Source organism: Gavialis gangeticus, unplaced genomic scaffold (assembly GCF_001723915.1).
Source record: "Gavialis gangeticus isolate Ggan-Ray unplaced genomic scaffold, GavGan_comp1, whole genome shotgun sequence".
NCBI lineage: Eukaryota > Metazoa > Chordata > Crocodylia > Gavialidae > Gavialis > Gavialis gangeticus.
Window position 1 is genome coordinate 16,517,583 of NW_017729031.1, and position 12,871 is coordinate 16,530,453.

At 39.3% G+C, this 12,871-nt stretch overlaps 1 protein-coding gene across 1 annotated transcript in view; it reads left to right on the forward strand.

The window, feature by feature from the left end:
• Window positions 1-12,871, forward strand: part of LRP1B (LDL receptor related protein 1B) — a 2,002,088-nt gene that overhangs the window by 1,137,744 nt on the left and 851,473 nt on the right. Inside the window, exons 16-17 of the mRNA XM_019522796.1 lie at window positions 3,996-4,121; window positions 8,359-8,475. Of these exons, the coding sequence (XP_019378341.1) occupies window positions 3,996-4,121; window positions 8,359-8,475 (243 nt within the window). The remainder of the gene's footprint in view (window positions 1-3,995; window positions 4,122-8,358; window positions 8,476-12,871) is intronic.

Sequence of the window (12,871 nt, forward strand, 5' to 3'; positions counted from 1 at the left end):
AAGTCTAGGGCTGGGTGCAGGGGAGAGTCTGTGGTGACAGGAGGGGGTTGGTGGAGTTTGCCCTGCAGCCAATCAGGGCTAACCCCCACTTGGCTCAGCTCAGCCCAGCCCAGCCACCTTCAGCAGAATTCAGGGAGTGCCTCCTGCCTTCTGGCCTTGGCCAGTGCAGGCATCTGTTTCCCCCCCTCACACCAATAGAGGACTGTGTTACATTCTCTCCTGATCCAGTCAATGCAGCTTAGAGAAACCTGCATAGATTGCATCGAGTCTTCCCTTGGGATTTTTGACTCTGTACTTTGCCTAAAAATATTTTTTTCCTTACTACTTCAGATGTCTAGACCTTGATTCATGATATAGTATTTGTTGCACTAGATTACTGCCATCATTCATCTACAATTCATTGAGGATCTGCTACCTCAAAGGTTTTTGTATATAATATAACTATCTCTCTAATTACAAGTAAAGGGTCCATATGATTACTAGGGCTGTATGAAGCTTTGGTAGCCGATTTGATTCGAAGGAGATTCGGCTCAATTCGGCAGCTGAATCTCCAAATCTGAATTGAATCGGAAGACCCATTAAACTTTCCAAACCAAACTGGAAGCTTCTGAATCTATTCAGAGATTCGGAGATTCGGCCATAAGCTGTACAGGCAGGCACTAGACAGTGCCAGTGGGAGCAGGTTGGGGAGCAGCCAGACGAGCCACAGCTTGAGCCAGCAGCCCTGGGAGAAGCCATGGCTTGTCTGGCTGCTCCCCTGCTGGAGCAAGGCATGAGATGTCAGGGGGAATGATTGGGGAGCTGGAGGAATGATCAGGGAGCTGGGAGGAAGCCCCTGTTCATTCCCCTAGTGCCCAATCATTCCTCCAAGCTCCCAGTTTGATTTCCCCAGTTCCCAGTTTGATCCCCTAGCTTCCAATCACTTCCTCAGTCCCCAGTCATCCCCCCCAGCTCCCTGATCATTCCCCCCAGCCCCTGCAGCTTTTCTCAGAGCTGCCAGCACTGCCTGCCTCACCCCAGCGGGCAGGGGCAGTTGGGGGAGCAGCTGGATGAGCCGCAGCTTGAGCTGGCAGCCCTGGGCAAAGCCTTGGTGACTGAGGGGAACGATCAGGGGCTGGGGGAATGAACAGGGGCTTCTCCCCAGCTCCCAGTTCAATTCTCCAGTTCCTGGTTTGGTCCCCCAGCTCCCTGATCATTCTCGCCAGCCCCCATGGTTTCTCCTGGAGCTGCCAGCACCGTCTGCCACACCCTGGTGTGCAGCCGGGGAGCAGCTGGGTGAGCCGCAATTACTCCCAGGGCTGCTGGCTGAAGCTAGGGCTCATCCTGCTGCTCCCCCAGCTACTCCTGCCAGCACTGCCTGCCTGTATATTTTATGGCTGAATAAGATTCAGCACCAAAAATCTTTGTATTCAGCCAAATCACTTTGGGACAGTGATTCAAATCACTGAATCAAATCACTGTCCCTCTGAATCACCAAATCTGAATCCAAAGCAAATACTTTCTGCTTTGCAGAGGCCTAATGATTACCCCTAGCATTATCTTTTACAATATGAATCACTGGATAGCTCTGTGTTAGTGAGTAACTCTTGCCCCCTTATTTCCTTGTGATAATTGAAAACTAAATCTGTTATAATGTGTCCTTTTTCCCTACTTTTTTGCAGACATTGACCTTTTAAAAAATGTAAATCTCATGTATGCAATGCCTCACTTCCCCCAAGGCACATTGATGTTAAGGGGACATTTTCCACTAACTTTAACAGGCATAATATAAGTCCAATAGGTAGTCCTTTAAAAATCTTGATTTAAGGAAATAGGCTTGGAAATAGAGCCCAGTCCTACACCTCTGTACACAGAAGTTCTAGTGAAATCTGTAGTCTGCAAAGTTGAACCCTTCAGTTGTCTGAGAGAGAAAAAGGATGAGGCTTGTTTTTCTAGTTCTCTGTCCACTAGAGGCCAGATCAAGGGGGTATTGAAAAGGCCTACTTCTCAGACAGAACTCAAAAGTTTCAAGCTGAAGGATGAAGCTCTAAACAGTTAAATGCAGTAACGTTTTATATTGCTTGCTGAATAAGACTAATATTCAATAGGTATACAAATAGCACACTTTTCTTACACTGAGCTGAAACTATTGAGAACCAAAACTTGACTTCAAATTGTCAGCTTTGAGATAAATGCAAAAAAGTCTGAAAGTTAAGTTCAGGATATATTTCATTTTTCAGATTCAATGAAGCACAGCAGGTTACCATTAAGATGGAACCCTGGTGTGTCCATCTATTAGAAAGTTAATAGATAACTGTGTAGGTTAGTTTGACATCTTTAATGTTTTCCTTGTTATTCTTTATGTTATAAATTCCTTTGTAAAAGTGTTTTATTGAAGGTCAATATGTACAGTGCTCACAATTACATATTCTCAGATCATTAGTGTGAACACATGTAGTTGTAAATAATGACATAATAAAATTCATATTAAATACCATGGAAAAATGTAATAAACAATGCTTAAGGTTCATTTCTTTAGCAGCTTAATAAGCTTCTTAAAAATAATTTGCTGTAAGTGATTAAGTTACTTCATGCTATACCTGACAAATTGGTATTCAAATGGTAGAATTGCTATAAACCAGATTTATTTTTATTTTACATTGTTATATTTCCAAACTTTCTGTAATGAAAAAGAAAACTTTGAAAAGGCATATGAACCTAGTCTAACATAAACTCATGAAAATACAAATCTAAATCTTTGCATTATTATCACAGTTCTCATCCAAGGTCTCAAACCACTTTAATTTTTAATGTAAAATGCTACATATCACTTATTGGTTGTCATGGGAAGATCCTCAGTTGATAAATACTGTTTATTAAAGCCCAATTTGGGCTCTTTTATGAACTTTTTATGAAAAATGTAATGCAAAATCTTGCCCCATTTCAAGTCAGTGTAAGTTTTATTATGGTTCCTGTGCAGCCAGTATGTCACCAACTTTCTTTACACATCTTTTCCTGTATAGAATACATAATGCTATGTAACCTTATTCTTCTCTCTCTTACATGGTTTTTGTAATTTTTTAATTGAATAGTTTGTCCAGATTTACACTGATGTAGAAGAATTCTTGCTATGTAAAATATTTTTGTTATATTTTAAATCCACCAGTCAAGCCCTATCTACACATTACACTTAAAGGTGTGATTAACCAGGCAATCCCACCTTAAGTTGCGACCTAGCTACCTGTTCAACCAATTAATGGCATGATAAAACAAGCAATAAGCTACAAAGTTATTCCACAAAATGTTAATACCTTTGTAGCTTGCCCTAATCACATCATTAATTGAATGTGTGGCCAACTGCTCTCCTTTAGCTAGGAGCCCCATCAACTGAGGGGTTCCTAGCCACAGGGGTGCACCACCTGCTGCCAGCCCCACAGCTGGCAAGGCTTGCAGTGGTGGCAGCATTGTCAGCCACAGTGCTTCCAGCGGGGAGAACACTGCTGTCGCTACAAACCTTGTCGACTACAGTACTCACAACAGGGACAGCTTTGTCAACTGTGGGGATTGCAGTGGGAGCAGCAGGGAGAATGCTGCCACTGCTGCGAGCCCCACACCCCATATGGCTCACAACAGTGGCTGGGTTCCCACTGCAAGTCTTGCAGCCAATGTGGGCTATGGGGGCCAGTGGATCCCAGGCTCCCCCTGCACCAGTGACAGGGCGCAATGGGATCTAATGTGTGATCCCACAATAGCACCTCCTTTCATGCTTGTATGGAATGGCAGGAGGGATGATTGTGTGGATTGTGCATTAGATCCCATTGCACATTTACCTGCACGTGTAGAGAGACCCTGAGTCTTCGGGATTTGATTTTTTTTCCATATGCAATACAGTTTTAAGATGTGATGGCAATTGTATTAATTGTATCTCAAATTCTTTAATAAGTGCAATTCAATGTATTGTTTTCAGCGCCTTCTCTCTAATTACATGCTTAGACTTTTTTTGTCTTTCTCTATAGTCAATCATAGCTGTCCTGATGATCAGTTTAAGTGTCAGAATAATCGCTGCATTCCCAAGAGGTGGCTTTGTGATGGAACCAATGATTGTGGCAATAATGAAGATGAATCAAATAAAACCTGTGCAGGTAAAACTTATATAAACTCCAATTCAATAAAAATGCAGGGCAGCCCTCTGAACTGAGCTGAACCAGCCTAGTGCTGGTGATCTGATTATTGCCGTTTTAAATGAATTCAGATTTGTATGCCACTAGGGCTAGAATACAAATTATATATCACTTAATCCTTGTGCTTGACTCTGCTTTGCAGAGTAATTTGGCACTTAATCTATCCATATGGGTAGACTGTCAAAGCACTACTTGGGCACAGTCTTCTCCCCGCTAAATCTTTTTGGCAATTAAAATTTTATGTGTTAGCATGCTGTGATATAAGTCATCTCACTGGTAAGTTTATTTATTTTTTGTTTACCTTGACAAGAATATAATTATTTATTTAGTCTCCCCTTAATACCACTGTGAATATTTCTCTGTAATAGTAATCAGTATTTTTAAAGGGCGAACCAAGGTTAATAAGCCTATTTCAATAAATTTTGGAGCCCCAAATCAGTCATCCTTTTCATAGAAATATACAGTCATTGGTAGAATAGACTATGCCAGCAAGGTCACGACTAATCTAATAAATGCAGAATATCAGACAATAAGCTTTTATTTGTTTTTTTTGAGTATTTTATGAGTCAGTGATTGGCAGTATGCATATGTATATAAAAGTGCTCCCTGAATGCATACTGTGTGATTTAACAGATATTTACTGACTGAAATTTATGGAAGACTGACAGTACTTACAAAAAAATCCCTAAGTGGAACTATAGCTTTGTCTGTAACCTCTTTACTATGCATTTGCATATTTACAATACATCTTCAACACTCTTCGATACATTCAGATCTTTGTCCATTTTTAAGGATAAAAATCTCATTTATAATTTATGTTTAGAATTCTTATTTCAACTGACTGAGGATTGAATTTTGTATTCTTTTCACTTAATTTTGTTTTTGTAGTGACAAATCAGTCATTAAACCAAACTCTGCTGACATATAATTACTGAAACATCTTTCCACATTTTGTTTAAAAATTTCTCACTGTGCTGTACTTAATTTATGTACTGAAACTATGTGCTGGTTGTTTCAAAGAAAAGAGAGAAAATACTCATTTGTAACAGCAAATGAAGAAATCAATCTCTTGTCTAGTGGGGTTTCCAGTAACATAATCAGTTGTAAAATGTACATTTTTTGAGAGCCGTTTCACATGATCCTAAAGGTGAAACACCAGGTAAAAGATAGCATGCATTTTAATGATCTTAAGTAAAAAAGATGGGCATTGGAGAACTGCTATGTAGTGAAATATGCATATTCATAACTTGAATTTTTAAAGCATAATCATAGTTTGGACCAGATCTGATACAGCCTTGTATATTGAATAAGCTGTGCTCAGATGAATACATGCAAAGTTGTAAGGTGTATTCATTTAAATGAGGCTTTGCAGGACCATGTCTTTATTTTTTTCTTTATTTCTTCATAGCAAAACTAGTGAATTAGCTCTAGTGTATAAAGCAGAGATGGATTATAGTTGCATTCTTTTTTTGGCAACTGACACACAACTCTCAGGTATTTGAAGAATAATGACAATTTTAGGGTTTGATGGCATACCTAGTTTCCCACAGGTGTTGGGTTGTTTCAACATGGAATAGATACATTGCTTTGTGAGACCACTTAAATTTGGCTTCAATAAATATATCAAACAACCTGCAAAAAAGCAAGGACATTTTTAAAATATATTTTTATTTATAGTTTATAGTATTTCTATACCTTTCTTGTACATTATTGATTTGTTAAATCAGACAGCTGCTCTCCTAGGTTTAATGAATATTGTCTGAAAGTAAAATATTGCTGATACGTATTGTGATAATCTGTCCATGGACCAAACTGGCACCTCACGGTAGGATGTAGACTGAGTAAGCTGAAAATACTGCTAAGCTCAGCCTGAAAAAGTGATGAGCTGAATCCCTCTACCTATTGAATTGTAGGGTACTGGGACATTACTTGAATGAATGCTGATTCAGGTGTCATTTCATTCCTGAACTTGCATACAGAATTCTATGGATGATGAGGGAATCATCCCAGAAGCAGCTTACCCAAGAGTTGCATCCCCAAATCCCACAGAGCAAAAACTACGGAGTATAAGCCGAGGCATTTTCAATGCCCTTGAACTTTGGGAGTATGAAAGTGTTGAGATCAGATTCATGATCCACAAGGAGCTGATAAGTTGTTATGAGTTGGTGCAAGGAACCATGTTGTTTTATTTTATAGCAATCATAGCAAACCCCCATCAGTGAATTTAGCTTGGCATCTCCTCAAGCCAATTACACTGCAAGTGTAAACAGTTCAGGAGTGAAATTGTATGGTAATATGAAAATCTAATGAACATTCCCCACTGTGGAGAAGCCCAAAACAATAGTTTCTGCTCTTAGATGTGGTAAGGAAGAGTAGTGCTATTTAAATTCAGAAGAATTTTGACCAGCACCTCAAGTGATATAAATGGTCTTGCTCCTTTAAAGTAGATGAGGATGCAACCTTGTTGTGATGATTGTTATCAACATCATGGTGTGGGACTCTATCTCCCAAAAGGTTTGGGGGAACTGTTTTAAGACATGGCTTAGGAGGCAGTGCAGTGTATGAAGTAATAATATCATTGACAATGATCCAAACAGAGAGGGATCTCCAGAGAGGATTTGTTTCAAAATGACAAAGCACATATCAAAATATGCACAAGCCTTCTTCAAGCAATATCATGGTTTATACCTTGCCCATCTTTCACTTGAAAGAAATCATAGTGAATTGAACTAAGGATTATTGTTAGCTAAGTAAGTCTACAGCAAGAAAGAGCAATGGAGGTATTGCCACTGTGTGAAACAGTGTCACTTTTGCATTTCTGGAAGAAAATTTTATTTACAGGACATATATATACAATGAGCCAAATTCCTTCCTTGCCACTAAAGACTAAAGACGTTACGCTGAAGATAAATTAGACCTAGTGTTTCCAGAGACTTATATAAATATGTTTTCTTAAAGAGCCAAGTAGTATATACAAAAAGTAATGAACAGAATGAAATAAACTTCCACTATTCTGTTTCTTTTAATTTTCAGTGTATTTAGTCATCTAACAATACTTCTAACGGTAAATGAAAAATTACATCATTTCTTACCAAATCAAAGTATTAATTGATAAAAAAAAGAAAAGTATAGTACCATTATAGTGATTAAAAAACTCTGAGTCTGTGTATGCTTAGCTAAGTATCTCTGCATCTGGAGGACAGAGAAATGAAAAAGGACCAATCTGCAATCTGAACCAGACCATCTAATGTGAAATTATGTTTTGATTAAATATTTATCTCATCCGCATGCATGTTTAGATTGAGACTGAGAGATTTAAATGCCCAACTTCAATTGGAAATGACTTGGATATAAGTGCCTCACTGCTTTACCTCTTTTCAAGAACGTCGGACTTAATCCTTGAATTCAGAATAAAAAAAACTGGTCGTAGGGTTGAATTCTTTTAATAAGTGTATACTTTTATTAGTGGTAATATAAGTGCTTATGTCAATTAGATATTTGTTGTGGTTTAAAAGATTATGTCCTTGTCAGCATTTGAAATGACTTAAGGAGTCTGATGAAGTCTGATCTTTTTTTTTCAGGCTTTCTTTCCTCACAGCAGGTGACAGAATTTTTAAATATGATAAATCTCTGTTTTAGTGCCTTTTTAAAGTTGTGCAGTAAAAATCGCCAGGTCAGGAAACGTTAAAGTTCCAACACCAATGTCAAGTCAGCCACACTGCACACATGTATTAGTTTTTTTTACCATGCATAATTTCTAAGTATCATAATGTATCATTTTTTTATGCTGTAAAATATGTGGAATGTATAAGAAAGCTAAAGTTTCCTATAGTTACATAACTTTTACATTTCCTATTTTTTTTCTTTTTTTCTTTTAAATTTATGGCATTAATGCTGTTTTAATTTCCTGTAATCACAGAGTAATATAAAACTTCCAAATTTCCACTTGCTGGGAAAATCATTATGGATTAGTAAATCTAGTAATTAAGGCACAGTCCTGCAGGTGCCATTAATTTCCACTGAGCTCAAAGCAGTTGAGTGTGGCACTCGGTAAGAGGCAGATCTAATGAGCAGCCAGGTTAACAAATGTCTTCTGTACCTCTATCCATTAAGTAAGACCTCAGTCAAGATATTGGCAGGCGGATCTAATAGATTTAGTTTACTTCTCTCATGTTTTTCTATCTGTTTGTCATCGCAGCAAGAACATGTCAAGTTGATCAGTTTTCTTGTGGGAATGGACGCTGTATTCCAAAGTCATGGTTGTGTGACAGAGAGGATGACTGTGGTGACAAAACAGATGAAATGGCATCATGTGGTAAGTTATTTACCCTAAGTCAGTTGTCCACTGGAAAAATAAATGAAGATACATAGTACTGTATACAAGCAGAAAAAGAATATTCAAAGGATGTTTTGCTTTTTTGCCTGATATCTAATTATCAGGTGGCACAACAAGGAATTTTCTATATTTTGTTGAAGAAAAAAACGAATCTTTAATTCAGATTTATTTAAATAGAATTAGTATTGAAAAATAAATGCCTGTTTGCTAAAATGAAAACATTATTTAATTTTATTTATGGGAATTAGAAGTGCCCGTACATGGAGCTGGATGTCTTACAAATTATTTAAAATTGCAAAATCAGAAATGCAGCTCATTCCTTTTCATAAATAGCAGTCCATAATCGAATACTGTTACTTCCATAGTTTGGCCTATTCTCTCAGTTCTCCCACCTTTCTTTAAAAGTCGGGGGAAACAAATGGACCCTGTAGCAAGCTTTGAAATTCAGCATGATCATGCTACCTTGTTTCGGGATAGACAGGACCTTCCAGAATTCTTGGGCTTCTTGTAGAGTATACACCTCTCTCAGTTATTAGAGAAGGTCTAATATCAGAGGTTTTGATATCCAGGGTAGGTCTAAGGACAGAAGTGCCATGCACTCTCTGCAACTTGCTATACAAGAATGTTTTGAGTTTACAGTATAATAATGATGCAATTGTTTCTAACTTAATCATGTATATACTACTCTTTTGGAGAAGAAGAGCAAATGAACAACATGACAAATATTTCAGGTGATGTCTTTAACTATGTTCAGATGTTACAATTCTACTGGGGCAATCACCACTCTCCTGGTAGAAACTAAACGCATACAAGTGTTCTTTCAGTTTCTCCTGGAGGAAACATACCTCCTCCAAAAAAAAGCTCTCCAGTGCTGACCTGGAAGACCTCCCTTGCAAGAGAAACTCTCTGACAAGAATGAATATCTGTATGCTCCCCTGCTGGGTGGGTCCTATTGACAGTCTGCTCCCTACCCAGGGAGAGGACAGGGTGTCAAGTAACGGGTTTCTTGAAGGGTGGGGTGGCCCAGGGAGCAACCTTCTGGTATGCTTTGGCTAGAGAGCTCACCTGTGTATCTCCCCAGTTAGGGGGCTGGACCACATGTCTGCTCCTGCTCCTGGGCTATTTTTCTACCAGGAAGAATTTCAGATAAAAACTTATTAGTAGAAATTGATTGACTGTTCATGACCTTTGTAAGGAGAACTATTTGTAGCTACTGTATCACATCGGTTTTGCGTAAGGCTTTCTATCTCAACTAAATGTATAAAAACTGAAGTTAAACATTCCAGCTTTATGCACTATTATGTATTAAAGGCTTCTTAAATCCAAAAGTAATGAATACAGAAGAAAAGTTAAGTAATGAAAAATATTTTCGTTGCAGCTTTATTTAAGGTTTTCCCAAACCTGTCATTATTCTAAACCTTTATACTCATCAGGGTGGATTCAACATAATAGCATTGTATCCAGGATCTCGTTTAACTTTTCACTTTTTATTAAAGATGTATTAATTGGGTATTTAGTATACAAAGCTTTTTCTTTGAATAATGTGGGTTATTTTACGTTTCTTGTGTTTTCCACCCCACCAAAACCTTTGTAAGGTGTTAGTCTGGTAATTGTCCTATTCTCTACTTTAGGGGCTGTTTTTTTTTCCTTTTTTAAAGAAAAAGGTTTAAAAGGTTCCGTATGTCACAGATCTCTACTGAGAGCTGCCAAAGGTTTCTTTAAAAATAGCTTTTTCTTTCATCTCATTGGCATGGTTACAGCTTTCATTAGCACTTCTTCCATCATCATGCTGGCTTTCTTCTTTCATTTTTTATTTAAAAAACTAAATTATCTTTTCCTAAATGGGATGTGAACTACTAGTTACTTTGTCACAAGCAGCTCTACTACTAGTTTCCTAGCAAATGATTGATAATAGTATGTTAAGTATTACAGAGTATACATGTAGTTATAATAAGTAGCAGTCATATAGTTGTCTTTAATTCTGTGTGTGTGTTTCTATATATGTTTATGTACTATTTATATACAGTTTAAAAAAAAGAAAAATGGGGCAAAACCTTAAAAGATGACACCTACTATGCTGTGTTACTCATTGCAGTGATTTAGAGGTCCTGAAAAAGTGTCATGTTAACTAAGAGTAGTAGGAGGTTATAACACATAATCACCACAGTACTTATTTCAGAAAGGAATTTGGAATATTTGGGCATTTTTTATTAATAGGGCACATTCCAAATACTACCTAGAACAGGAAAGAATAATATTGTTTCTACTGGAGTTAGTAATAAGTAGCTCTTCAACTGCTCCCTGTTACAGATAACTGCAAGGGTATGTACAGGCATTACATTTAGATGGACCTAACCAAGGATAGGTTGATCTAAATGCCTGATCATATACCTGTGCAGAGGGCTTAAATTGCCCCCAAAATGGCACGCACAATTTAAGTTAGCTCACCTGAGTAGATGCACGAACTTAGATTGGGTTAATCTGATCTTCCAAACACCTGTGGGTGTACCCAGCTGAGTGCACACATGAGGTTTGCGGGACCTCAAAGTTGTTTGAGGTGCCACAAACCACACAAGATACACGGGCACCTGTTCTCCACACTGTTAATTTGCAGTGTGGTAGCAAAAGTTGATACCAGGAGACCCCACTGTCAAAAAAAGACATGGAAAAATAAAAGCTGTGTGTCATATGTGGTGGCAGCCTGTGCCGCCAGAAGCAGAGCCTGGGCAGCTAGAGCCATGTCCTGGTTGCCAGCCAGGCTCCAAGCAGCCAGATCAGTGCTTCTGCTGCTTCAGGAGACCCCCAGGACCCAGACGCTGGCCTCAGGTTTCCCTACCCTACCCAGGTCAACTTGCCACACTCCAGAGTGCACACGCAGGGGTGCATCCTGGGAGAAAAAACAGAGGCACAAACATGTACCGCTGCCTTTGTGCTGAGGGAAACATATGCCTCTGCATGTGCATGCTCATCTGGATATGCCCTGTATGGCTAGGGACAGAAATGACATAAACTTGTACAAGTACCTCACAAGTTCAGTGCACATAAACCGCTTTCAAAATGGCTGAAACCTATTTAAGATAAACCTAGATGGATGTAGTATCAGACTTAACTGATTTAGTTCAAATCACTTTACTGAACTGTTGTCCCAGATACCTTCCAGATTCAAGTTAACTCACAGGCTCCCAGCATCCCAGGATTCTTTGCACCTCCCCTGCAACCCCCCACCCTCAGAGGGTGGGCACACTAGCCTTGGCCCAAATTGTTTGCTCTAGCCAAGTAGAGAGGCATGCTCTAGCACCCCCGGCTTCTGGCCTGAGACATTGCAGGTGTGTTGCTGCATTTCTGAAACCAAAGAATGTCTGTTCACTGATTTATTGGTTCAATCTATGCAGCTTAGACTAACCTGCAAAGACTGAATCAATCCAGCCTTGGACTTTTTAACTGGCTGTACTTAGCTTATAAGTACATAGCACAGGGGCTAGGAAAGTCCAGATGCTTGCCCTAACCTTGAGACTGAGCTATTCCCATTCCTCTGACCCCTTACTGTGCTATTTTTAGCCCCCCCAACCTCGCTCTTTCATGTACCCACCAGCCCCTCCCATCCCATCAGTGCATCCCTCCCTGCACCATGGTTTACTTACACTGGGTTCCCTACAAGGCTCCTGGGAACCACAAGTAGCTGCACACTGTGCTCCCTGCAGTGGCAGACTCCTTCATGCATGCATTCCTAGTCTAAATGTAGGCAGCTTAAAGTAAGCCACCTACTCCTAGACTTGGTGCAGTGAAAGATTGTTCGCACCTTCAAAGATAATGTTTTTTCATGACTCTCCCTGGACTTTCACCAGCTTCCACTATACCTCTTGTGTTGCTAAGTTGAAGCACATCCCCTGGGAAATAGTTCTCCAGTCTTTTCCATTTAGACCAGAACTAAAGCTTGTCCCTTTTGGTCACAGATTCCTGTAGTTGGGAGTATAGGTAGAATGTGTGCATTTTCCTTGTAGATGGAGACAATTCAAAATCTTTAATTTGACATTAATTCTGTATCTGACTCCTGCTCTTTCTCTTTCATAAAAGATGAAAAGTATAGAGAAAAACAGGTTAAGTGAAAGTTCAGCCTGGAAAAGAGAAGACTCAGAGGAGGCTTGGTAGCAGCCTCCAAGTATATCCGGGTGTACATCAGGGCTTGGGGGAAGGTCTATTCCCCAAGGCCCCACCAGGGGAGGACAAGAAATAATGGGCACTAACTGACTGAAGGATCAGGCTTTAGGAAATAGACATAAGGCAAAACTTTGTTACAAGTCGAGTGCTGAGGGTTTGGAACAGGGTCCCCCCAGGGGTGGTACGGTCATCCACCCTGGCAATCTTCAAAAAAAAA